This window comes from Alexandromys fortis, unplaced genomic scaffold (genome assembly GCF_014885135.2).
Source record: "Alexandromys fortis isolate MF-2015 unplaced genomic scaffold, M_Fortis_MF-2015_v1.1 scaffold_156, whole genome shotgun sequence".
Taxonomy (NCBI): Eukaryota; Metazoa; Chordata; class Mammalia; order Rodentia; family Cricetidae; genus Alexandromys; species Alexandromys fortis.
This window is the reverse complement of record NW_026068028.1, coordinates 1,326,296-1,354,162: the sequence shown is the minus strand read 5'-3', so window position 1 is coordinate 1,354,162 and position 27,867 is coordinate 1,326,296. Positions and strand designations below refer to the sequence as shown.

Below are 27,867 nucleotides of genomic sequence, written 5' to 3'. Positions count from 1 at the left end.
TGGTCCCTTTTCTTAGCAGTAACTCTCGCTGCCATGGCTTAGGTCTCTCTTCCCCATTTCTCATTTCTGCGCTCCCCCCTCTTCCAGATCTGCTGAACCAACTATGGCCACTTCCCAGATCATCTTCAGGGTCAGCTCTGTGGCTTTGTGAGAGCCCGCTGTCCTGACCACAGGTGATAGAGAAAGTGTCCGACTCATACGTCAAGGCCTAATTTGCCCATCCCTGTGGATTTTCGGAGAATCTTCATGGCCATTATTGACTTCTAGGTACACAGAGATGATCTCATTCATTAAAAGATATTTTTGGGACTAAAGAGATGGCTCATGGGTAGCAGGGTTTGTTATAGCGCCTGAATTTAGGTTCCAGCATCCCTTCTAAAAGCCAGATATGGCTGTGTATTCCTCTAACTCTAAAAGTGTTGGCAACTGAAACAGGAGGATTGCTGGGAGTTACTGGCTGAAGCCAAGCTGCAAGTTCAGTGGGAGACACTGTCTCAAGGAATAAGGTGGAGAGTGATAGAGCAGGATACTCAAAATCTTCATCTGACTCCCACATATGTGTGTACACACATGTACACATATACCATGCTCACAAATAAGTAAATTAATATCTTGGGACCTGGAGATGTAGCTTATTGTTAAAACTTCTCACATATCATGCCAAGATCCTGGGTTCAACTCCAGTACTGCAAACCTACATGTACACATATTCACACACACACATACACACGCATATATACACATGCATGTACACATGCACATGGTAATCACTACCATTCTAGATGCTAGAGATGCAACTAATGAACAAAAGAAAGGTCCCGTATGATAGGTCAGAATATTATTTTAGATGCTATGCTTTATATATTACATATAAATAATTATATTGCATAATCGATATAGGGAGTGTATACATAGATGCAGCATACATATGTGTATTTACATATATGGAAAGCAAGAGAAAGAAAGCTATGGGAAATGCTATTGTATGTGAGACCTTACCTGCCTTCTAGCACCTGCTAGTTCATTCTGTCCCCATCTCAGTACTTCTCCCATGATGTCCTAGCAGGCATGGGGCCAGGAGACTTTCCACCTTGGATTTGTCCAATCCTTGGAGATGCTGCTGATGCGTGCAGTTGGCTCGTTAGATCCACCAGCCTGCTGGTGACACGGCCTCATGCTGTTCCAGCGGAGGCTTCCAAAAGCCTGCACCAGGCCTTGCCCTTTTCCTACATCCAGTGCAAAAACTCACTGAGGTGAGGGTGGTGTCTGCATTCAAGTTCAGGGAGTGAGATCATGCCCAGTTTCTGCTTGTGAAGTCAGGGCAGCCCTGCCTCCTACGAGGGACAGAGCTCTGGTCTGCAAACTGTGCCTGTCTGTGTTGTCAGGTAACCGGCACAGTGGAAGCACAAATGGGGGCCGGGGAGATGACTAGCGGGGTCAAGCACTTGCTGCAGGCGTGAGGACCTGAGTTCAGATAGCCTGAACACATGTAAAAACCAGATACAGTAGCAGGCTTGTCTGTAACCCTAGCCCTGTTAGGGAAAGGTGGGAGGCGGGGACAGAATCCCCGGGTGCTTTGGGGCCAGCTCGTCTGGTGTACTTGGTAGTGAAGAAGAGAGGAAGGGAATATGCCGTGGAATAGTCCTTCTGTACCCTCTGAAGATGGGTTGCTCTCGTAGTAATAAAAAGCTGATTGGAGAAGGGAGAAGGGGGCGGAGTCAGGAGAGAAAACTTGAGCTGCAGAGCGAGCAGGATGGGAAGTACATAGATGAGGTGGACGAGTCTGGGGCAGCACAGAGATAAATCGCAATGTGTTCATTTGGGTTACAAGAGAAAGCTAAAAAGAAGCTTAAGCTATCAGTAAAGCATTTATATTTAATAATAAGTCTCTGTGTGGTTATTTGGGAACTGACTGGTGGGACAGAAAAGTCTGCCTACAGGAATAGGTCAGGCTAGAGAAGAAACAGAGGGACCTGGCTGTCCAAGTAGACAGAAGCTGCCAGTTATCAGCTGCTAATTAATAGTCAGCAGCTAAGTGTCAGCACAAAGAGGAAGCAGAAGGTCAAGGTCCTGTTTAAAACGAGCCCCTCTCATGGTTTCTGCATAACCATGGTGCAGAAAGTGGCAGGGGACATGTGTGAGCCTGAGAAGTTTTTCACCGGAGCTTTCCCCGTCAATGTCCAAGTCCCAGAATTCCAGTTAAGACTGTTCTTTTTTTTTTGTTTTTGTTTTTTTGTTTTTGTTTTGTTTTTTGAGACAGGGTTTCTCTGTGGCTTTGGAGCCTGTCCTGGAACTAGCTCTGTAGACCAGGCTGGTCTTGAACAAGACTGTCCAATTTTTGACCCTGGTTGAAAAAGTAAAATGAGATTCCATTAGACTATGGCCCAATGGTGTTCATTGTTCATCGGGCCTGAAAATGTCCCATGTGAGTGTTCAATTTAGTGTGAAATTGTATGGCAGGGTGGCTTTCAGATAATCTGGATTGGAAATCACCAGAAGTTTCTTGTGGAGGGACAATAAACACCCTTCACCTGAGGCTGGTTCTAAACCCGTAATGATTACCTGTGACTTAGGTGCCATGGGGACTGGGGGAGATAATGGTGCTGGGTCCTCCAGTTTGCTTAGGAGTGAAGAATTGATCTTGATGTATGGAGATGCCAGTGCTCAACAAATGGCCCCGGGTAAGCCAGGGCAAGATGGCTACATAAGATGTATGCATAAGAGTAAGAAATCGGGCATTTTGGGGGCTTGAGATAGAGCTCAGTTGGTAATGTTCTTGAGTGCCTAAGTTTGATCCCCAGAACTCACATTTTAAAAAAAGGAAAGAATTTGGAGAGATGGCTCAGTGGTTAAGCGCACTTATTGCTCTTGCGGAAGACCTGGGTTCAATTGCCAGCACCCACATGGTGATTCACAACCATTCATAACTCCTTTTCCAGAGGATCCAATGTCCTCTTCTGACCTCTGCAAGCACCAAGCATGCATGTGATATAGACGTAAATGCAGATAAAACACACATAAAATAAATAAATCTGATGCAGTTAATAACCCCTGTTGGGAAGTGGGAGGAAGTAGATTACTGCGGAGAATTCTGGGACTTACTGGTCAGCCATAATGGGCAATTTTAAAAATTCAAAAGAGAGACTGACTCTCTTTCTCTCTCTCTCTCTCTCTCTCTCTCTCTCTCTCTCTCTCTCTCTCTCTGGTTTTTTCGAGACAGGTTTTCTCTGTAGCTTTGGAGCCTATCCTGAAACTAGCTCTTGTAGACTAGGCTGGCCACAAACTCACAGAGATCAGCCTGCTCTGCCTCTGCCTCCCAATTGCTGGGATTAAAGGTGTGTGCCACCACCGCCTGGCTGGACTCTGTCTCAAAAGAAAGGTGGGCAGTACCAAAGGAAGGACACCCCAAGTGTTCTCTGGCTTCCACACACATAGGTATATACATGTGTGTGTGTGTGCATGTGTGTGTACATGTGTGTGTATGCACATTGGGAGGGAGTGTTGACGTCTGACGGGAATGTGGGCATCTGAGGACTAAATCAGATGTGACGTCACTCACACCTTCACAGTTTCATAGCCAAGGGCTGTGTTGCTAGGACCCTATGCTGTTCAGATAGGCCTTTAGGGGGTTCTGTCCTGGTTCATGTGTGGACCAAGGACTTGATTCAGACACTCTTCCTATCTAGAAATGAGCCCCTTATTTCATATCTGGGAGTGACTTTGAGTGACAGGTTTTCTCTTAGAACTGTGGGCTGTGTGACAGTGTCCATCATTTCAGTGACAGTGTCAGGGACTGACTTAATTCCGTTGCCCTTTTCAGGTCCTGCTAAATCATTGCTGCAGGGACAAGTAAATTTCAGTTTCTCAGACTAAAATGATTCAAATCATGATGTGTTCTGGGCAAGCTGGGGGCTGACATAGGGTCTGGTCTGGTCTGTTAGTGGGCTGAACAGTACTTAAATAGCATCGTGTTAGTCAGCTCTCCGTCAACATAATCAAATACCCGAAGTAATGAACTTAGAGAGGAAGGGATCATGGTGGCCCCACAGTGTTAGAGGTTCTGGAACATGGCGGGGTGGGCCAAGCATCCGTGGAGGTGCCAAATGTCAACAGGGTAGGGGCTGCATATGTCAGAAGAAACTCACTTCGTGTCCAGGAATGAAAAGAGGAAGAGAGGGCTGGAGTTCCACACTCATCCTCCCCAAAAGGCTTGCCCCCAGTGACCTAATTTCCTCTCACCAAACCCCTTTACCGAAAGAGCCCACCTTTTTCCAATGGCACCACGAGCAGGACCGTGCCTTTAAGCCTTTGGAGGACACTTGCTGTCTGCCTCATTTTTTTCCCATGTTTCCCTGTGGTAAAATACTCTGACAGAAGCAATTTGAGAAAGATTTTACTCTGGCTCACAGTCCAAAATACAGTTCATCATGATGGATGAGTCAAGGCCCCGGGCTACATCCCATCCGCAAATGCGGAGCAAAAAACTATAAATGCAGGCTGATGCCACGTAGGGGATGGTGCCGCCCATGGTGGGCACGTCTTCCCACCTCGACTAATGTGATCAAGGTATGCCCAGAGACTGGTTTCCGGGTTGTCTAGATCCCGTCACTTACAATAACCACCTCCAGACCGTGGCAAACCATCTCAGAGCTTGTAGCGGATGCCCCCTCCCCGACTTTAACCTGGTGGAAGACTTACACCAGGATCTCTCTTCTTCCTAGACTAAAGGATAGAGACATGAAATTGTAACCCCGGCCTTGACTAAGTGATTATTTGTTTTTAGTGCAGCACCATCAACAGACAAATAAAGTCATTGGTTAGGCTGCTTTCTGACTTGTATGAATTTTTGGGTGAACATCGAAAATTAAAGTTCTTCGACGGGGAGGGTGTGTGCGCACACCTTTAATCCCAGCACTTGAGAGACAAGAGACAGGTGAGTCTCTGTGAGTTCGAGGCCAGCCTGGTCTACAAGTGAGTACCAGGACAGCCGGGGCTGTTATCCGAAGTCTCAGTGAGGATAGAAACTTGTCAGTGGTTTTCTCTTCCTACCCGAAGATGATGGCTACTTAGGATGGAAGTTCTGCCAGGAGGGGTCTAATATGCTACAAGGGATGAGTTCTGTGGGTGCCCCAGGGTGCTACATGGAAGGGGCACCCAGGAATAAGGTGAGACATTAAGGGAACATGGAAGCATGGAGGACAGTGGAGAGAGGGCTGTGGGACTGGAGGGAGACACACACATACTCTGTCCAAGCTGAAGAGTGCTTTGCTCCAGCCCTGTTTATTATAAGCACAACGAGGGCACCGAAGAAGGAATTCAGTTGGTCGAATGCCTGTCTAACATGTACAAAGCTCTGGATTCGATCCCCAGCCACACATAAACCCTAGCACTCCTGGTAGAGGTAGGAAAATCAGAAGCTCAAGGTCATCTTGGACTAGATAGTGAGTTCAAGACCAGCCTGGAATATATGAAAATCTATCTTTTTTTTTTTAAATCAAGATACCAGCCGGGCGGTGGTGGCGCACGCCTTTAATCCCAGCACTAGGGAGGCAGAGGCAGGCGGATCTCTGTGGGTTCGAGACCAGCCTGGTCTACAAGAGCTAGTTCCAGGACAGGCTCCAAAACCACAGAGAAACCCTGTCTCGAAAAACCAAAAAAAAAAAAAAAATCAAGATACCAAAATCTGCTTGCCTGGAACTAGACTCTGCATGTCCCTCTACTGTCCATTGGCACTGTGCCCTGGGCACAAACAAGCAGGAGTCAGAGGAAGTCTGGCTCATGTGATTGACAGCAAGCAAGCCAGTGGGATTTCCCTACACCACATCAACCTCAGTAGCACTCCGCCATCAGCATCTGAGGGGCTCAGTCATCAGCAAAAACTATAAAAAGCCCCTGTCGGGGAGCAGCCGTCCTTTGAGAAATGTGAATGCCAGGTAAATGAGCAGCTTCTGCAGGGACAGTTTTTCAGGAGGGAGAAATGCCGTCCTGGAATGACAAGTGACGCTCAAGGCGTCTCCTTCTGCCTCCTTACAGCTTGCCGGACTATCGTTGCTCACCCAGCTTTGGGGGAGCTTAGGTTTTTGGTTGTTTTTTTTTTTTTTTTTAACCCTCACGTGTTTAGACCCCTGATGCATAGCCCAGAACTTTGAGTAAGGTCCAGCAAGCTCTTGAAAATATGCATTTGTCTTTTTCAAAAGTGTTAGGCCTGGATATTCTCAAACATAAAACACCTTGAAAAGACATTCTAGGTATGCAGTAGTTCAGATGCTCTGCTTGACATTTTATGTTCCACGTCAGAGAAAGGGGTTCAGATTGAGGGCTTGCATTAGTCACTTTTCTTCTTGGCGTAGAATAAAACACCAGGCAAGTGGTTTAAGGAAGAAAGGAGTTGATCTGGCTCACGGTTTTGCAGGTATAATACGTCACAGTGGAGAAGGCAGGGCAGGAGGAGTGGGCAGCGTGTGGCCGCATGCTGTCCACCATGGGGTAGCAGAGAGATGAACGCTGCTGTTATACTTGGTGTTCCCCTGTCAGTCCAGGACCCAGGCTGTGGGATGCTGCCACGCACATTAAGGTTGATCCCCCGTCCTCAGTTAAGCCTCTCTAAAAACACACACACACACACACACAATCACGCATGCACGCACACACGTGCGTGCACACACACACGTAGGTGACTCTGAATACAGTCAGGTTGACAACAAATATTAAACATCATAGGGCATTGTTAGCTTGATATTTTCATTTCTTTTTTTTGGCAATAATTTTTTAATTGGGCTAAGAAAACTATGTCATTGATTTAACAAATTAGTGAAACGAGATTATATGAAATGAATTTATAGCCCCACTACAAACTTACTTTTTTTTTCTACCACTCTGATCTTCCCAGCCATCGTGTTCCTTTCCACCCTACAACATTCTCTTGATAAAGATTATTTTGGAGAAATTCACAGCACGACATTGTAGACGTACTAGCAAATGCTGAAGTGTGTGGAACTTTGCTGTAGACCACAGGGCCTGACGGAGTGACGACAGCAGGAAATTGCGGTGACTTCTAATGGCTCATAGAGTTTAATGTCCAGTTCTGTATGATTTAGTCAGAAGGNAACTTTGCTGTAGACCACAGGGCCTGACGGAGTGACGACAGCAGGAAATTGCGGTGACTTCTAATGGCTCATAGAGTTTAATGTCCAGTTCTGTATGATTTAGTCAGAAGGCAGAAATGTGACTGGTGAGTTCTTAAGCTAATGAGACTATGCTATGGGACTTTTTTTTTAATTTATTTATTTATTAAAGATTTCTGTCTCTTCCCCACCGCCGCCTCCCATTTCCCTCCCCCCCCAATCAAGTCCCCCTCCCTCGTCAGCCCAAAGAGCAATCAGGGTTCCCTGCCCTGTGGGAAGTCGAAGGACCACCCTCCTCCATCCAGGTCTAGGAAGGTGAGCATCCAAACTGCCTAGGCTCCCACGAAACCAATACGTGCAGTAGGATCAAAAACCCATTGCCGTTGTTCTTGAGGTCTCAGTAGTCCTCATTGTCCGCTATGTTCAGTGAGTCCGGTTTTTCCCGGGCTTTTTCAGACCCAGGCCAGCTGGCCTTGGTGAGTCCCTGATAGAACATCCCCATTGTCTCAGTGTGTGGGTGGATATTTTCAATTTTTAATCATACCAGTGTGTGTGTGTGTGTGTGTGTGTGTGCGCGCGCGCGTGCGCGCTCATACATGTGGGAGCCAACCTCAGATGTCATTCCTCAGGAGCTCACCAACCTGGCTAGAGTGGCAGGTAGTGCTGAAGAGAACTAAAATCATGATGATGGGGGCTGGAGAGAGAGCCCTTCAGTTAAGAGTGCTTGTGCTCTTCTAGAGGACCGGAGTTTGGTTCCCAGCATCCATAGCAGGCTGGAACTCTAGCCCCATGGGATCCAATGCCCTCTTCTGGCCTCTGTAGGCAGACAGTCACATCACAGACACACACACAGAGAGAGAGAGAGAGAGAGAGAGAGAGAGAGAGAGAGAGAGAGAGAGAGAGAGAGAGAGAGAGAGACCTGAAGAAGGTCATGTGAAAACTTATTTTAAGAACTAGAACGTTATGTCGTCTTTATATATTACAAGTGATAGCTATGCCCCTATACTATGCTGTAGGTTTGCCTCTGAAGGAATGAACAAACCTAATCAGTGTTTCGTTGCAAATGACCATCAGACCTTTGCCTTTTGAGAATTTATTTTCTGTGAACATTTGGTCACAGAAGAATGGCTCAGTCATTGGACTTAGGTGGTCTAAAGCAAAAACATTTTAGCATCTCACAGATATGGAGCCTGAAATCTAAATCAAGGTGTTGGGGGTGTTGGTTCCTTTGGGCAGTCTGCTGAGAAATGTGGTGCGTGCCTCTCTCAATCCTTGACACTTTGTTGGCATACAGCTTCGTCATTCTCACGGCTGCTGCCGTGGTCACATGTTCTCTGTATGACTTTGAGTCCCAAGGCCCCCTTGAGGCACTAGAGTTAGGGCTCGCCCTAGGTCAAGAGGGCTCGCGTCACCTTCAGCTTCTGTAAAGGCTCTATCTTCAGGGACCGAAGAGATGGTTCAGTGGTTCAGAGCACTGACTGCTCTCCCAAAGGACCCAGGTTCAATTCCCAGTATCACAAAACATCTGTTACTTCAGTTTCAGGTGAACTGATGCCCTCTTCTGGGCTTCTCGGGCACTGCACACATGGTGCACAGAGATGCATGCATGCAGAACACTCATGCCTATGAATTGAAAGAGTATAGGCACACATCCTAGAAACCTCCTTCCTCTGAGCCCAGCTGCCTGGTGCCTTCTGCCTATATTTTGAAAGAACACAAATATGTCTCGGGGCCCGGAGAGATGGCGCAGGTATTAAGAGCACTGACTGCTCTTCCAGAGGTCCTGAGTTCAATTCCCAGCAACCACATGGTGATTGACATCCAACTATAATGAGATCTGGTGCCCTCTTTTGGTGCACAGACATACATGCAGACAGAACACTGTACATATATATAATAAATAAATCTTTTAAAAAAGAACACAAATATGTCCAAGAAGCTTGCTACGTCAGAAGATACCACAGAGATGGGGAAGGAATGGGAGCAGAGAGAAGAGGGCCTGGCACCAATGGTATGCCATTGTACCCAGTTGGGGGAAGGATCTGACAGACTAACAGCCTTCTTTTTTTCCCTCTCTTCTTTTTCAGCAAACTGCCTAGCTGGGCTAGAGCTGTTGTTCCCAAAATATTTTATGTGACTGAGAAGGCTTGGAATTATTACCCCTATACAATCACAGGTAAGTCCTCGGCACAGGCCAGCCACATGCAGCAAGTACGGAGCTGGGGCAGAGGTGGAATCTCACTGAGTGAGGGCAGACTGTTCCCACAGGGCCATCTAGAGGTTTTCTAATCCATATTTTCCCCTAAAGTTTGTCCACAAGCAAGCTGTTCGCTTTGGCTTGTTTCTATTTTGCTTTGGATTTTTTTCTCTCTCCTCTCAGAGAATGTGAAAATCTTTAATATTTCTTCTTCCTCACACTCTCTGTTCTGAATACGTATCAGGCCTTATACCCCCGCCCCAGATTCTGATGGCTGTTTCCCAGCCCTCATCCAACAGGGTCTCGGGATCCCACCTCAGCCTCTTTGCACGCTCTTTGTAATTGTTTTTGAAGAAGAAGAAAAAGAAATTAAAAAAAAAAAACCTGCTTTCAGCTGAAAAGATGTCCTTGTGGTTAGTGTAATGTTCTACTGTAATTTTAGTCTCTCGTTTTGCCTTGACAATGCCAGCACTTGGGTTTTTAATTAGCCACAGGTCTATGGGCTAATTGAATCTTGTCTAACTGACCTGATCTGGTCAACCGCAGGAGTACTGTGAAACATAGAGACTTTCAATATTTACAGAAACCTAATTTTCGAAAGGTTTCTTTAGCTCGTTTTTAATAATTATAACTTGTCTGTAACCGTTAGGCTTGTGGTTTGTGTTCTGTGAAACTGGTCTCATTTAGTTTTTTTCTCTCTTTCTCTTCCCTTTGCCATCTGAACGCCTGGGATCAGAATACACAGTAAGTTCATTTAATTTCCTAAATATTCTGCCTGTGATCTGTGGATTAATTAGAATCTTCTTTACATTTGTTTTATTAATGTAGTCATTTTTTAAAAAGAGAAATAATTCAGAATTGGAAATATTTAAATGTGTGCTATTATATAATTTACACACACACACACATATATATAAAGCAATAAGTTAAGTGGTCTTAAATTTTTTCAAGAATATTAATGTAATTAATGTGCCTTAATAGTCACTTTCCATAATTAACTTTGGCCTTCGATTCTTGCATAGCCTGGCTGCTTTATTGGTGGCAATTCACTCTAATAAGGGTATCTTGCAATGTGGTATCAAAGACATTATGGTTTTGGTGGAGGGAGGGGCTTTTATGTTGGGGAGATTCATATACAAATGGTGACACTAGTGCCGGAATGCTCTGTCTCCTTGCCTGGATAAGCTAATTGAATTCCTTCCTGTCCTAGAGACAGACTAGCTGCCTTACTTGGCTTCCTGTTGCTGTGATCAAACTCTGACTACGTGCACCTTGGGACCAGAAAGGGTTTATTTGGTTACACATCCGGATCACAGCCCATTATGAAGGACAGTGAGGACGGACCTTAGAAGCAGAAACTGATGGAGAGAGAGAGGCCTTGGAAGAATACTGCCTGCTGGCTTGCTCCTCCTGGCTCTCTCGGTTTGCTTTCTGATACAACACAGTGCTAGGCAGTACCTAGGGCTGGCGCTGCTCACGGTGGCCTGGGCTTTCCCACATCAATCATTAATCGAAACAATGCCAGAACCCGCTGGAGTTGGAGTCCCAGACATTGTGAGCCACTCATTATGGATGCTAGGGAGCGAATCTGGGTCCTGCAAGAGCGCTCAGTCGTTGAATAACCTCCCAGCCCTTTTTCTGTGTATATCAGCAAGTGGACTTAGGGGCCTTAGGAAGTGGCTTATTTAGTAATGTGCTGGCCTCAAAAGCGTGAGGACTTGAGTTAGATCCCAGCCCCCACTCAGAAGCTGGGTATGACAGTGGGTATGCCAGGATTTGGGTAAGAGGAGGGGCAGTAAGGAGCCAAGCAGATTCCTGACACTCACTGACTGTCCAGCCTGACTGAATCAATGAGCTTAGGTTCAGTGAGAGACCTTGTCTCCAAAAATAAGGCAGAGAGCAATCAAGGAAGACACCTGACATCAATCTCTGACCTCTAGATGCACACATATGAACACGTGCATCCAAACACAAACATGCAACCACACATGCACTCACATAAAAGTTTTGGACTTTGGAGTTGTTTGAATCCTGCTTCTAGTGCCTCCACTTGCCCTCCATGTAAGCCTTCCTTTCCTTGTTTATAAGTGGGGGAGCATCGGGCAGTGGTGGCGCACGCCTTTAATCCCAGCACTTGGGAGGCAGAAGCAGACAGATCCCTGAGTTCGAGGCCAGCCTGGTCTACAGCGTGAATTCCAGGACAGCCAGGACTGTCCCACAGAGATACCCTGTCTCAGAAAACAAAAACAAACAAACAAACAAACAAAAAGCGGGGTACCTCTAGCATTGTCTCCCGAAGGTATAGTGATGATTGTGTTGGACAATTTCTTGAAATCTTTGCCTAGTGTGTGATGCGTGGTCAGTACTCAGCATGTGTCCACTGCTCCATGCGGCACTGTAGCAGAAGCCGCCATCCTTCTAATGGACTCTGAACAGGAACAGAGCTCGGGGCCAGGCCAGCCAGGCTGGGCTCCACTGTGGTCATGGAGGGGCTGTCTAGGGAGCGGATGTTTAATGTTCTCCTCCATCCCACTCTGAAACATTGTGCCTTTTCGTTTGAGGTGAAGTCAGTAGTGATGTGGACAAAGAGAGCTGGTGATTTCAAACTGCACAAAGACAGCTCTTTGCCTGAAATCTTAGGGTTAAATCACCTTGATTTGACCCCATGTGTACATACGACATGTGAACATGATAGATTTTTTTTTTAAAGACAAGGTCTCACTGTGTAGCTCTGGCTGGCCTTGAACAGAGATCCACCTGCTTCCGCTTTCCTCCCCGGATTGCTGGGATTAAAGGTGCGCTACCACAGCCGCTCAGGATAGATGACCGTGACAGAGGAAGTCAGAATGCTGTGTAGAAGTCCTGTCATTTAAAGAATATGTAAGCTTTAGTTACTATTCTCATTGCTGTGATCAAGGAAGGGGACTCGGGAGGGAAAGGTTTATTCAGGTTCACAGTGAGGGGGAATACAGCCCGTCGGGAAGGGGAAGGCTTGGCAGCGAGGCAATTGGGTCGAGTTGCAACCATGGTCAGAGAGTGGAAAGCAATGAACGCTGGTGGTCAGCTTTCTTCCTCATTTTTATCCAGTGCAGGACCCCAGCCCATGGGGTCGAGACACCCACATTCAGGGTGGGTCATTCCACCTCTGTCACTCCAAACTAGAAACTCCCCTGTAGACCTGGAAACGGCCTGCAGACACTTGACAGTGCTGTCCTGTGTGGCCTTGAAGTCTTCCCATAGAAGCCTCGATTCCTCTTGAGGGCTTCTCAGTGGCTTGAACTTCTGCCAAGCCTCTGTCCCCCGCCCCCCAGCATTCCTGCAGCTCTAATGGGACTTTCCTGTTCAAGAAAACTGGGGGTGCAGTATTCAAAGAGGAGGCCCGTTTTAGTTGTCCAGTGCTACCGCACGTGACTTTCTGTTTGACTCAACATTTTACTTGCTCTTCCTTTTTTCTTCCCCCCCCCCCCCCCGTCTTTGTCAAAATTCTTTCTTCCTCAATTCTTTGGGTTGCTGTCTCTCTGTCTGAGCTCAGCAGTCATTCGCTGGGCAGCCATGTGTGCAAGACGTCATGCCTGATGACACCACCGAGCATCTCTGCCCTTTGGGGTCGTAATCTGGTGACAAGAACGTGGACATCCTTAGCACTGTCAGCAAGTCTTGGGCGTCTTTTCGAGGTCACCGAGGACTCGGCTGGCCTCAGCCCTGTCCCACGGGACTGCACACTCAGCAAGCTGAACTGCCAGCTGGGGACCAGACTAGAGGGAAGAAGGAACGAGGATTTGGGGGTACCAGGCTGACAAACCATGGCAGCATGAAAGGAAGGCCCTTGGCCTCTGGACTGGAGCTTTGGGTTTCACGGACATTCTGTCCAGACCCCAGTGCAGGTGACAGGAATGAGTTGCGTGCAGTAAGCTTAGGCAGAAGTTGGTTCGTTCATGGGGTGCTAGGAGGTAAGGCAAGGCCATCAGCCTTAGAAGGTGAAAAAGTACAGGCTGCAGTTAGAGTTGAACTTTGGCATATAAAAAGAACTTACACCACTGCTATGTCCTACGTGTATGGGACATCATCTAAGCAGCATGATTATATGTTAATTAGGTTACAGAGACTGAGACACCTGCAACCCAGTATCGTGGGCCAGGCCTTTAATCCCAACAGTCGGAGTCAGAGGTAGATGGGTATCTTTGAGTGTGAGACTACTGGTCCACATAGTAAGACCCTGTCTCAAAAGAAAATGGTGGGGCGGGGGCGCTGCTGAGATTCCCTATGGACTCAGGGAGAGAAAGGAATGGGAAGTGTAGAACCTGGGAAACTAGCTTGCATTTAACTCCAGTCAATTGCTCACAGAAACTGCTGGAAGGCAGTTCTTGGCTTACTTAGGATTGGCACAGATGGACAGTCGGGTAATGTTTAACGTGTCAAATGAATACATAACTGTCACTATTCCTTTTTTTAAAAAATATATTTTATCTGAGCTCGGAAGTGGTGGCGCGTGCCTTTGTTCCCAGCACTCGCCGGAGACAGAGGCAGGCAGATCTGAGAGTCTACAGAGGGAGTTCCAGGACAGCCAGGACTATACAGAAACTCTGTCTCAAAAAAAGAAAGGCAAAAAAACAATAAAAAAGAAAAAGGAAAAATATTTTATCTGTTATTATGGTGTGGATATGATTTGGATGTGGGGAGGTCAAAGAGCATACGTGCGGAGGTCAAAGAGCAATTTTCAGGAATTGATTCTCTCTCTCTCTCTCTCTCTCTCTCTCTCGTGGTTTTTTGAGACAGGATTTTTTTTTGTAGTTTTGGAGCCTGTCCTGGAACTAGCTCTTGTAGACCAGGCTGGCCTCGAACTCATAGGGATCCATTTGCCTCTGCCTCCCAAGTACTGGGATTAAAGACCTGTGCCACTACCTGGCTGATTCTCTTATACCACTGTAGTTCTGGGATCTAACCAGGGTCGTCCGGCCAGCCTGACACGTGCTTTATACCCACTGAGCCGTCTCACCCAGATCACCGTTTCTTCTCTTTCTTCCTTTCTTTTTTAAATTGCTTATCCTCCTGCCTCCACCTCCTGAGTGCTGGGATTGCAGATATGCACCAGCATGCCCAGTGAATTTAGAACTGGTTCTTAGCAGGTACTCCAACTGAGCTATTCCAGCCCTTATGATATTTGTGTTGATGATGGTGAGTTTGAGGGTTTTATTGTTGTTGTTATCCATTTCTTTGGGTTTTTTTGCCGAAATGGTTCTCATGTGCCCCAGCCTGGCTTCGTACTCCTCGTGTAGCCCAGGATAGCCTGTCAGTACTGCAATGGGGGCCTGTGTTGTAGATAAACGTTATAATTGGAACACGTCTGGGAGATGGTGACATTGCCCTTAACCTGAGGGATCGCAGAACTCACTATAGACATGTGCTGTGTCTTAGCTTGGCCACGAGAACAAAATACCATAAACTGGGCAACTTAAAACAACAGGCATTGATTTATTTACTTAGTGCCCTCCATGAAGACTGGAGGCACTTCCTGGGGTGGCCTTTCTTCTCAAGCGGTGACCTTCTCTCTACATCCTTTCTGTCCTCTCCTTATACGGAACTAATCCCATCTCAGGGCCTCCATCTTCCTGATCGTATCTAAGCCTACTTCCTCCTTAGTTCCCAGCTCCAAATACTGTCACACTGGGTGTCGGGACTTTGATCCAGTGTAGAGCATGCTGATTTAGACCCCGTGGGTAGGTACTGCTGCTGGACTGTGGTGAGCGGGGAGGGGACAATCCAGAGTAGAGCATGCTGATTTAGACCCCATGGATAGGTACTCCTGCTGGACCCTGGTGAGCAGGGCGGGTTGAGGGCAGGTCACAGAGCCGCAGAATGCCAGGTCAGGTTTTGCATTGACTCCGTAGGGAGACTGTATGTTCCTGATGAATCCGCCTTTATTTTCCATTCCAAAATAGGCCTGCTTTTATTTCCATTTCCCCAGTCACTGGGGATCTGAAATGTTCCCTCTGGCTCCAGGTGCACTCCTGCGGGCCTGGTAACACATCCTGCAGCCGCCACTCCCTCCCACTCGCCCCCACCCGCCCACCCCACTCGGGCTGTGCTCGCCTGAGTTCTCACGCTCTCTGCCCACCCTTTACTCTGAACGTGGCTCTGCACCGGGGACGGCTGGCAGATGCTCTCCATTGCCTAAATTTCTTCCTGTCTCCAAGGCTAATCGAGCTCTTTATCCCCCAGTCCTTTGATCTTAAATACCTCTCTCTTTTATGTCTTCCTCAAGTTCAAGATTTCCTGTCCTAGATCCCCAAACAAAATTTCTCCCAACCAAGAATGCTATGCGGTCCCTTTCTTTGAAAGGCTGCCCCTGGAACCCGAAAATCTTCAGACCAATCTCACCGCGCAGCACCCGTCACCCAGGACTGTAGTAAGGTCTGACCTTTAGGTCTGTATTGACCAACCAACCTGTCACCTGGACCTCATCCTGTCCTTACTGGTGGCAAAACCCAGACAGGAGGGCATTCTAGGCAGGGTCATTCAGATGTCAACCTGATCCCAGTTATCAAGAAATAGAAGCTTTCTTGTCACCATGAAAAATGTTGGAGACGTCACGTGCTCAGGAAGTGGAAAATATCTTTAACTTGATTGTGGGGGGAGGCAATCTTAATTACACAGTACACAAAGAACAACGTGACGGCATCCTTCCAGAGGGTTGGCCATTTAACCAGCCCTTCGGAACCGCCAGGTCCTTCTGAAATTTACGGGATCCCAAAGGAAGGTATGGGGGAAACTGGCTGACGTCCGGAATCTGGCTGCCGTTCCAAGGAGTGATTATTCTAGAACTAAAAAAGGAAGAAAAAGAAAAGCCACCGCACAGATCCACAGCATCAGTTCCCCCGTGTCGCTGTGAAGGGAGAAGTCTCCCTTTCCGTAGGAATTGTTCCCAACAGTGGCCTACGGTGCTCGGTTTGTACGTTCACGCTGGTGCCGTTGCCGAACCTCTCCACCCAAACAGCCTCCACCAAGAATCCCTGGAGGAGGACGTGGCAAGTAGCTGCACCTTGATTTCCATCTAGCCCACTTTGACCCTGAACTAACTTAGCTACAGCTGAGAGGGATCTGGAACTTCTGACCTCCGACCTCCGTCTCCCAATGGGTGGGGTTACAGGTGTGCGTCATCATGTCCAATTGCTGCAGCTCTGGGATTTAGATCCCCGCACTTGGTGCATTCGAAGCACGTTCTCGTCAGCCGAGCTGCAGCCTCTCTGGACACACCTCTCTGGTTCTTAAAATAGCAGCCGTTTCACAAGGAGACAAAGCTCTAAGGGATGGTCTACTCTGACACAGTTTAATGACTCAGGTGAAAGAGGGGGACAAAATTGTAACAGACTAAAGAGACTCAAATGACTCTAAAGGGAGCCCCAAGCCCTTCTGTGTCTCCAGGAAGCTTAGGATTGACCTAGACAAACCCTGTGCAGGAGAATAAGGGATGGTCACAGCCGAGAGTCCATCACCAGTCACCCACAGGGAGACAGATCCCCACCGCCCCTTGCATGGAATCCCAGCCAGTGGGTGCTGTAAACTACTAAATTACATAATGAGGGAACCAGGGGCAAGGCCGGGGAAGGATGTGTTTATTATACCAGACCTTGTGGACTGGCGGACTTGTTTGGAAGGAAATTAGAGAACCATCTGGCCACCTATGGAAGCGAAAAAGAATGAAGGTCTCCCGGTGTCCCTTCTCTGGAGTCACAGGGACGTGGTTAGCTGGTGAGAAAATGACTTGGATCTCTGTTTCACAGTTAACCCTGACTATCTGGTGTGGTATGTAATTTTGGATGACTAAGTAAATATCCCCCTTTTTGGAAAAGGACCATGTACATTCTTACCATGTCAGGTCCTCTTGCACTTGAGAGAGTGAGACAGCCTGGGTTACCGTTGTGCTTTAAATACAAAGTATTCCCCAGTTGGTGGCATCTTTATTTGGGGACAACCTTTAGATGATGGGCCTATCTGACAGAAGTATGTCACTGGAAAAGCATGTCACTTTTGAAGGCTATACCTAGCCCCTGTTATAGCCACTCCACATCCTGACCCACCACGACATGAACAGACTCTGCTCGTGCGCCTGCTGCCGGTACCTGAACTGCTCTCTGCCATGCCTTCTTCTCTATGGCGAACTGTGCCTTCTAAAACCACGTGCCAAGAGAAGTCTCTCCTATGAATTGATCTGGGACACTTTGTCACAGCAATCCAAAAGTAACTGAGACAACTTGCTACACAGGAGACCATGTCTCAAAAACAGGAAAGGAAAGGGGCACCGGCAAGAGACGACAGAAGAGGAGACCAGAGAAGGGGAGAAGATGGAAGAGGAGAGAAGAAATAGGCCGTAGATGCAGATGTTAGAGACCAAACCAAAGAAGGAATCCGCCAACTGAGGGCAGTGATAAGCAAGGCAACGGTGGGCGTAGAACTTGAAGATGATCTTTACGGTCAAGAAAGTAGTGAACACACAAAATATGGTATAAAATGGGTATCAGAATCTCAAGGAGAGCCGGGCGGTGGTGGTGCACGCCTGTAATCCCAGCACTCGAGAAGCAGAGGCAGGCGGATCTCTGAGTTCAAGGCCAGCCTGATCTACAAGAGCTAGTTCCAGGACAGGCTCCAAAACTAAAGAGAAACCCTGTCTCGAAAAGCCAAAAACAAAACAAACAGACAAAAAAATCTTGAGGAGTCCAGAAAATTAATGTGGAACCAGAACCATTCATAATTTAAGATAATGGAGAAGTAGAAACTCATGAACTAGACATGGTAGCTCACTCATGGAATCCCAGCAGTCTAGAGACTGAGGAAGATTGCCTTAACTAGCTTGGTGTACAGGGTTCAGTTCCGTTACAGCTTGGCTACAGGGTGAGACTTTGGCTCAAAAGGGATCCTCAGCAATCAACTAAAATAAGAGACAGAACCAATCGGCAGAAGGGATAAGCAGATATTTCCTTGTAGCAAGAGTCCTCACAGTCTTTGTTGCAAAGGGGCCTGCAGTTTGCAACACACCCATATTTATTTCTTTGTTTGAGGAACTTTGTATTTTCCAAGGAGCTAGAGAAGTTCCAGAAGCTTCGCTTAGAGCTATTATGCTTCTGTTAACATAGGCCACTGATTAGTTCTAACCAAGTAAATACAGCCTTCTCCATTTCAGTATGCTAGTGTGTTGCCTAGAGATTGGTATTGCTTAGAAACCAAAGCTTTTCTTTCTTTCTTTCTTTCTTTCTTTCTTTCTTTCTTTCTTTCTTTCTTTCTTTCTTTCTTCCTTTTTTTAAAGAGTGCCCAATCCAATAATAATGAAATGTTTTGGTTTTGTTAGAATCAGGTAGTATGGATCCCAGATAAATTTCCTTCCAAGCAAATCAATGCATGAAGGCACACTGTAAAGCAAGCAGTAGGTTGCAATGCAGATTCTATGCATTTAGATAGGTTTCTGTGTTAGCTTTGCAATACTGAAACAAAATTCGTGATGGAATTAGCTTATGGGGCGGAGAGTAAAGGTTTGTTTTGGCTCTTGTTTTGACAGATTGCAGCCTTGTCACTATGGCCCTGTGGTAAGACATCACATCACAGTGGGTATGTGTGGGTTAGAGCAGAACCAGGACACTAAAGAGGGGGAGACCAGGGTCCCGTTCTCTCAACTGTTGCCAGTTTTCCCACTAGGGCATACCTCCAGCCGCACCGCTAGTGCGAGAGCCTTAAATGCTAGGCCTCTTGGGGACACTCAACACCCAAACAGCAAGAGTGTCCATGTGAAAGACGAACTGGTTCTGAGGGTCAGCCAGCTATAAAACAGAATGTTCCCAGAAGCTCTGGTCCTGGGGAGGTGTGTCTCCCCACCCCACAGCTAGCCAGTTAGTGCCTAGCAAGCCGGGGCCTTGGACAGCCACTTCTGTTTGTGTTCTGGCCACTTCCAAGTCCAGAGAAAGTGAATTCAGCCATTGTGGGGGGAAAGAGCAGGTGACAGATCATGTCATCTGCTGTCACAGGGTAGACTTGTCTCCAATTGTAGTGTTGCTCGCTCAGGATGACAGGACACGGGGCAGTCATCAGGGGGAAAGTGCCTTTTTGTTCTTGTTGTTTTTAGTTTTTCCAGACAGGGTTTCTCTCTAGCTTTGGAGCCTGTCAAGGAACTAGCTCTTGTAGACCAGGCTGGCCTCGAACTCACAGAGATCCTCCTGCCTCTGCCGGAGCCACCACCTGGCTCCGTTTTGTTTTAATATCTTTTGTTTTTTGAGACAAGGCTTCTCTCTGTGTAGCTCTGGCTGTCCTGGAACTCACTCTGTAGACCAGACTGGCCTTGAACTCACCGAGATCCGCCTGCCTCTGCCTCTGGGATTACAGGTGTGTGCCACCGCACCTGAAGAAATTGTTTTTATTACATTTCTTTCTTTGTGGGTACACGCTAACACACTATCTAGAGACCAGAGAACAACTCTGTAGCACTTGTTTCTCTCCTTCCCCCTGTGTGTCCTGGTCTTCAGGTGTTGACAGGAAGCCTCCGTACCCCTGGGCATCTTTCCAATGTCAGAAAATATACTTTTAAAGGACTATTCAGTAGATTTGACTTGGAAATACATCTTTTTGTCTCTGCTTATTTTCCACTTGCAGACATGAAAATTTTAGTTTTCTTTAGTCAATTTGTGTATGTGTGTGTGTGTGTGTGTGTGTGAGAGAGAGAGAGAGAGAGAGAGAGAGAGAGAGAGAGAAAGAGAGAGAGAGAGAGAGGACACACACAGAGGAGGATGTGGATTTCCCATTCTAACAACTTCCCCACATTGTTTTCTTGAGACAGGGCTTCTCTCTGAACCTGAAGCTGGGCTTGTAACCAGCAAGTTCCAGTGACTGTCCTGTCTGTCCCCCCACAGAACCAGGGTTTACAGGCGTGCAGGGAACCATATCTGGTTTTCTATGTGAATGCTGGGGATTTGAACTCGGGTCCTTCTCCTTGTGCAGCAAGCACTCTTCCCTGCTGGGCCATTGCCTCAGTTGCCTCAGCTCGGGTGTGCCATCTTAATGTTTCCTACCTGAGTACCTGCGTCTGAGGATTCACTCTAGCTCTTTCCTGCTTGTGGAGGTGGTCAGCCTGTCTCTTTAAATTCTTGTCTTGCCTTTACTGTGTTCACACATACCCTCCACTCATTTCTGCCTCGATGAGCCTAGCTCCAGATTGTGTGAGCCTGAATTTCATTTCCTTGCCCTGGAAGTGCCAATGGCAGATCACGCTCCATTCAGAAAGCCGGCTTTCATTCATGCGTTCCGCTGCTTCTCCCTCCTGGCCTTGCTTCTCCAGCGAGCTGCTGCTGCTGTGCTCTGGAGAGGATGGCGGAATGCTCCATCAATGACTGAACTAATGAATGGATGGAGCTGTGTGCCGGGCTGACAGCAGCGTGGAGAGCCCGAAGCGTATTTCCTCGCCGTGGGCTGGGAGACAGGCAGCTGTTTCCAGCTCTTTCCGGCTCTGCCTGCCGCACTCGCTTCCTCTCACCCTCCTCCACTTCTCTTTCAGACCCCCGCCATTCTTCTTGGCCACGTGTGTCTTCCTGTGCAGCGTGTATTTGGGGAGTCACTCTGATTCATCCTTGGTGCTCTTATTTCTATGCCTTCTTTGTCTCATCCTCTTGGCTTTACAATTGTTACTCTCCCGCCCCCCCCCCACACTTGAGTTCTGAAGATGCTTTTCCAGAACTATCTTGTCTGCTGTCCCCACCCCCCAGCTACCCTTTCAGCGTGACCACCGACCCTATCTAGGGGCAGTCATAGCTGGCCCCCAGAACCCAGACAGCATGATCCCGGAGTGTCCAATCAGATGAGGTCCAGGGGAACACACGCCTCCTTGACACTGATGTGTGTTTTAAAGACTTCCATGCACAAATGAGAAATTTTTATTTTACCTTCTAAGACAAAATTTCTGTCAGCGTGGAAAGCTAAAAAAAAAAATGGCCTTAATCCCAGCATTCAGGAGACAGAGGTAGGTGTGTTTCTGTGAGTTGGAGGCCAGCCTGGTCTACATAGTTAGTTCCTGGACTACAGGGACTATGGTACAGAAAGCCTGTCTCAAAACAAAAAACTCACAAAAACAAAACAACAAGCAAACAACCCCCCCCACCACCGAAACTCCAGATAAAAGTGAAGAAAATTAAAGTGGGATGGTACCTTAAGATCTACATCCTAAGGCAGGACATGGGGACGTGGTGACTGAAACCTGTAATTCTCGCAGTTGAGAGGCCAATGGGAGGAACGGAGCGGTGCAAGTTCAAGGCTGGCCCAGTTCTGTTGAGCTCGAAGCCAGCCAGGAATGGGAGGGGAGAAGAGGACTCGGAAGGGAGGAAAGGGAGGAGAAAGGAAAAAGAGTTTGGAAGGAAGAAGCTCCGGGGATGGGCTATAGGGAGAGGACTCAGCCCACAGTGTATTGCCATCCAAGCTTGAGGACTGGAGTTTGCATCCCAGCACTCATGGAAATGCTTAGCGGTTTATTAACCATTTCTTTCTAATCCTGGCACTGTAGAAGCAGACTGGTAGCTTACTGGGACTTACTAGGACTCAGTGGCCAGCTAGGCTAGTCTACTTTGTGAGCCCCAGACAGGTGAGAGACCCTGCCTCAAAACAAGCTGGATGATCCCTGAAGAATGATGCCTAAGATTCACCTCCAGCCTCCACAGAAGTATATATATATATATATATACAGACACGAGGGAGGGAAGGGCAGATGGAGAGCCTACTGGGACATCCACTGTCCCCACATCTAAGGCAGCAGCCTTCTCTTGCATAAGCCAGACTAACTTTTCTCACTGACTAGTGCCTCCAGCCCCAGGAGTAAACTCTAAACACTATACCTGGTACCTGGTCTCACTACCACTCTGGAACGTTCTAGACGTGTTTCCTGTTTGTGAAAAGAAACACTGACACACTCAGTTTTAGTAATGACTCCATCTCAAGTTGAAATCCCCTGTCTTAGATCACATTACTTGGGAATGTCTCCAATATACCCAACGCCAGGCCATCGCTGTCCTTGTTGGGGGCTCCCTTAGTCCTCGTGGAGGTTTCCGTTTGTTTGAGGCAGGAAATACTCATCAGCTTTGTCAGGACAAGATAGCAAGGAACAAACAGGGCTCCAGATAGAGGTTTAAAAAAAAACTAATAACCAGGTAGTGATGGTGCACACCTTTAATTCCAGCACTCGGGAGGCAGAGGCAGAGGCAGTCAGATCTCTGTTAGTTCAAGGTCAGCCTGGTCTACAGAATGAGTTCCAGGACAGCCAGGGCTGCATGGAGAAACCCTGTCTTGAAAAAAAACAAAAATTTTTTTTTGGTTTTTGAAGATCAAGTTTCTCTGTAGCTTTGGCACCTGTCCTAGAACTAGTTCTTGTAGACCAGGCTAACCCCAAACTCACAGAGATCCACCTGCCTCTGCCTCCCGAGTGCTGGGATTAAAGGCGTGCGCCATATCCACCTGGGTAGGAAATCATTTTGTTTTTAAGTCTAAAAATAGGGGTCTGGAGAGATGACTCAGAGGTTAAGAACACTGGCTGCTCTTCCAAAGGTCCTAAGTTCAATTCCCAGCAACCACATGGTGGCTCACAACCATCTGAAGTGAGATCTGGTGCCCTCTTCTGGTCTGCCAGCATACATGCAGGCAGAACACTGAATTAATAAATAAATAAATCGTTAAAAAAAAATCTAGCCCAGGCTGTGATAGTATTGGGATCTTTAATCCCAGCACTCAGAAGACAGATGCAATATTTTTATATTATATAATAACCATGCGCTCTACCGCCTCACACACACTGACCGTGCGCTCGACCGCCTCACACACACTAACAGTGCGACTGCCTCACACACGCTAACCGTGTGCTCTACCGCCTCACACACGCTAACCGTGCACTCGACTGCCTCACACACGCTAACCTTGCGCTCGACTGTTTCACACACGCTGCCCATGCGCTCTACCGCCTTACTCACGCTAACCGTGTGCTCTACCGCCTCACACACGATAACTGTGCACTTGACTGCCTCACACATGCTAACCGTGCACTCTACCACTGAGCTAACAATACCTCAGCCCTTGAAAAAAGCATCTAAATGGAGGGGGAGAAATCCCACCAGCTCTCTAAAAGAAGACCATCATAGAAAGGCTGGAGCTTTTTGAAGGGGTTGGCAGGTGAAATACCATTAGAAATATGATGTTGTGGAGAATCATGTTGGTATTTTTTGCTGGAAAAATGCCCTAGCTTATAGTGTGTCAGCTACAAGTCAAGTGCCAGAGGAGTATTGCATCCTCAATGACAATCTTTGAAGTGAATGGTCCCATGCTCCCGGAAGTTTGGCTACTCCTTTCTTCTAGAGCTCGGGGTCCTGGGGAACCTCGCACTTGTCCCCATGGCCACTCTCTGCTTACTCTGTACAGACGTGGTTGGTCTCTGCAGCGATGGCTTGCCCACACCCCTCAGGTAGACTCTGACGTTTCTTGTGCGTCTTTGCCCCTTTCCCTTTAAGACTTCAGTTTGCTTACATTTAGTTTTGTTCTCCTAAGTGTTTCTTATCACCATGGCAACCCTGATCAATCACAGGACCAAAAATAGCTCTTTCGTCTTTTCCAAAGCGAGTCTGTAGTGGATTGGGAGAGCGGCTCCACCTTGCATTTGGTACAAGCTGCTCGCATTTGCATTTCCCGACAGTGGATCTGGGAGGCCTCGCGTCTGGAAATTATTCTCGCAGAGTCCCAGACACCTCACATCTCCCTCCCACCCGCATCGCTTCTCAAAACTTCAAATGGGTTCATTTCAGTGTTCAACAAAGAACCGTCCGCCTCTGAACCCTGGCTGGGTCTCACGGCTGAGGTTTTGTAGGCACCGTATGACCGTGTTACAATGGGAGGTTGAGCTCAGTAGATTCTAACGGGTCGGATCTCCAATTAGCCATACACAGATTCGGCACACAAAGGAAGCCAGTGGTGGCAGGGAGCAGATGGCAAGGACCCAGTGCCATTCTTCTTGGGGAAAAAATCAAAGCTACAGTGAGAAGACAGTGTGTGTCCTGTTGCCCTGGTTTCTTCATGGCTCTGATACTGTTTTTGGTAGGGACAAGAGCTCAGGAGTCACTGTCCTGAGCAGCGTCATCACACACGGCCCCTGCGCACGCAATTGCTCCATTTTTCACAGTGCTATTTGGTGGCTTCTCTGAGCCTCAGGTTTTATAAGCTGACCATAATTAATATTTAGATCTAGGAGACAGAAAGGTACCCATTGGAATTTTTGTTTCTCGACATGAAGTGGGCAGGGGGTAGAATGCAAGCCGAAAGCGGAGGCCCAGAAGAATGCACCGACTTAAGAGTAAACTGTCAAAGATGGAGCCAGGAAAGTGGGGCTCCGTAATCAGAGTCACAGAGCAGGCCATGGGTTCAGAGTGCGCAAGCCCACTGTGCCCTAGATCTTGGCCACCATTCATGTCATGGGACGTCTGGTCAGCGAGCCACAGCTTCCATCATACCCTCACGTGTTCACAGTGGCAAATCTATCTGCACTCCAGCATGTTAGCTTGTCCACACGGCTACGGGTATTCCGTGGACAGGGGTACAGGCAATAGGCCAACTTCACCCCAAGCCTCTTCCATCGGACACTGCTTGGAATCTGACATCTGCTGTCTTTTTAATCCTTGCTCGATAGCTGAGATTGAAACCATTTTGGTGTGATAGTTGGGGACAACCAACAAGTTTGCCGAGAATCACAAAGTGCGTGAGCAAAGAATCTGGGACTTGAACAAAATTCTGCTTTCCTCCAAAACCTGGATTTTGCTTCTAATAAAGCAGCATCCTTCCTCCCTATGGGCAAGGTGCCCACTTCCGGATGTGGGCTGCAGCTAGGGACAAGCTTCCTGGCATGCCTTAGTAGTAACTGTCTCACTGGGTCATAAACAGTGGACATCGGCAAGCCCTTTGAGGGTCGATGGCTCAGTCAGGAGGAGCACAGGTTCCCCGGACATGTTCAAACCTCCAAGGGAGTGACACTTACATGGATAAGGGCCAGATGGGCCATCTGGAAGGAGAGCGGTGGGCAGGCTCTTCCACTGCTGTGGGGCAGATTTCCCACAAAACTCAGCAACTGCAAGCATCATCAGTTTATTATCTTGCCGTCTCCATGGGAGTAGCGATCTATGCGAAAGTTAGCTGAGTCCTTGCCTGGGTTGAAATTGAAGTGTCAGCCATGGCTCACATTTCATGCAGCCTTCTGGGTTCTCTTCTGCTCTCAGCCTTCGTTCGCTTCCTTGTGATCAAAGGGCTCAGTTCCCATTCTCCATTCAGCTCTCCCTGCAGGTTTCAGGGGCCTCTTCCCCACCTAAGTCACGTGTCATGGTACAGGGCTTTGCTCCAACTGTTTGGGAAGCCGAGGCAGTCAGCCTAGCCTGGGCTACCTAGTGAAATCCTGCCCAAATAAACAGACAAGCAGGTAAGCAAATAAAACGAAGTCTTACGTACACTGATCAAATCTCAGAACTGTCAATCAGAGACTCCTGCAGGGGTGTCCAAACATCTGACAACACAGCACGACCTTGTCGTCTGAGTTGAGCCGCATTCATACCCATCCCGGGATGCACTCAGCCTGTGGGCCACTGGTTGGACTTAATCTGCTAGGTGACCATGCAGTGAAGCCCAGCCCCTTGTGAGCACCTGTGGCTCTGAGACCATCTCGGAAATCGGTCTGCCTTGAGTTTAGAGCCTTCCCTTCACATTGTGGGTCTGGCCTGACACACTCCCGAATGACTGCCTTAGAAAGCAACAGAGACCTCCCACATCCCTTGGGCTCCTACCCGCTTTATACTGTGGCTCAGACTGTGGCCTCTCGCTCCTCACAGCAGGTTCAGACATCATTGCCTCAGGCTTCTCCCTCATGACAGGTCCCTCAGTGGCATGGAACCCTTCTCACCCAAGGAAACATGTCCATATTTTTTAGAAGATGATGCAAATTTTGCGAGTCCAGGGTTGGAAGGTGAAAGTCTCTCTTCTTTCCCCTGGATTGGGTTACTGGTGTAGTCCTTTCTGTGAGTAACTCACAGGAAGTATTATTATTTTTTAATATTTATTTATTTATTTATTTATTTTGCATATTGTTAGCCAGAAGAGGGCACCAGACCTCATTACAGATGGTTGTGGGCCACCATGTGGTTGCTGGGAATTGAACTCAGGACCTCTGGAAGATCAGTCAATGCTCTCAACCACTGAGCCATCCCTCCAGCCCCCACAGGAAGTATTATTGGGGGAAGTTGAATATGCAGCTCGGATACTGATGAGCAGCAACCGCCACGACTGCTGTATGTCATTCCCAATGGCAATAGGACTTGATGGGGAAGTGAAATCATGTCAGAGCTCGTGTGGCTGGGGAGGTGACACAGGCAGCAAAGAGGAACGATGGCAGGGGCGGGGGAGGGGGCTCTGATGAGATAGGCAGACCCCTGTCTGCTCACAGGGGAAGGTCACTCAGGAGTGGTGACAGGGATAGCCTTTGGCTAGGATTTCCTCGGGAGAACTGTGCACACAAAGCCCGGCAGCTGGAGGTGGTGGGAATGGGTGGTGGATCTAGATAGTGCATGGGCCTCCGCGCACTAGTGGCTCCAAACTCCTACCACGGCTACTTGGGGTGCCTGCCTGGGCTGCGGAATGAGTTTATGTCTCATTGACCCCCATGGCAAAATGCAAAGTCAAAGAGGGCTGGTGGGACCAGCAAGGTGGCTCTGAGGGTGACGGTGCCTGTGATCCAGCCCAGGGACATGAATTAGATCCCCAAGACTGGCATAGTAAGAAGACAGAAGCAGGACCCACACGTTGTCCTCTGACCCCCATAAGCTCAGGGTAGAGTGAGCACTTAGCATACACAAGGCCCTGGGTTGCATCTCTAATTCTAGAAAGAGAAAAGGGTCTGGAGGGAAAGCTTAGTGGTTAAGAACAAGTATTGCTCTTGCAGAGAGCCCAAGTTCACTTCCCACCACTCACAATGGGCAGTGCCCAAACTTCTGGGTTCCTTGGGCTGGACACCGCTCTCAGGTGTGCCCACTCACACACACACACAATTTTTTCTTTCTTTCCTTCCTTCCTTCCTTCCTTCCTTTCTTTCTTTCTTTCTTTCTTTCTTCCTTTCTTTCTTTCTTTCTTTTTCGAGACAGCATTTCTCTGTGTAACAGCCCTAGCTGTCCTGGAATTAGCTCTGTAGACCAGTCTGTCCTTGAACTCACAGAAATCTGCCTGCCTCTACCTTCTGAGTGCCACCATCGCCCGACTCATACACATATTTTTAAGAAGTTAAAATATTTTCTTTAAATGAAGGAGAAAACCAAATAAAGAAAATGGGGAAAAAAAGCGGGGGGGGGGGGGGGCGAATGCCTTTAATCCCAGCACTCAGGAGGCAGAGCAGGCAGGGTTGTTTCACAGAGAAATTCTGTCTCGAAAACAAACAAAAAAAAGGGGGGGGCAGAAGAGAGAGGAAGAAGATGGGAGGGAGGAGGAGGTCCAAAGATATGAAGGCTATGTGAT

The 27,867-nt window shown here is 47.8% G+C and overlaps 1 protein-coding gene across 1 annotated transcript in view; it reads left to right on the top strand.

Moving 5' to 3' along the window:
- Pitpnc1 (phosphatidylinositol transfer protein cytoplasmic 1) overlaps nucleotides 1–27,867 on the top strand; it is a 276,807-nt gene that overhangs the window by 148,384 nt on the left and 100,556 nt on the right. The window contains exons 3-4 of the mRNA XM_050164216.1: nucleotides 9,212–9,300; nucleotides 10,058–10,065. Coding sequence (XP_050020173.1) covers nucleotides 9,212–9,300; nucleotides 10,058–10,065 — 97 coding nt within the window. The remainder of the gene's footprint in view (nucleotides 1–9,211; nucleotides 9,301–10,057; nucleotides 10,066–27,867) is intronic.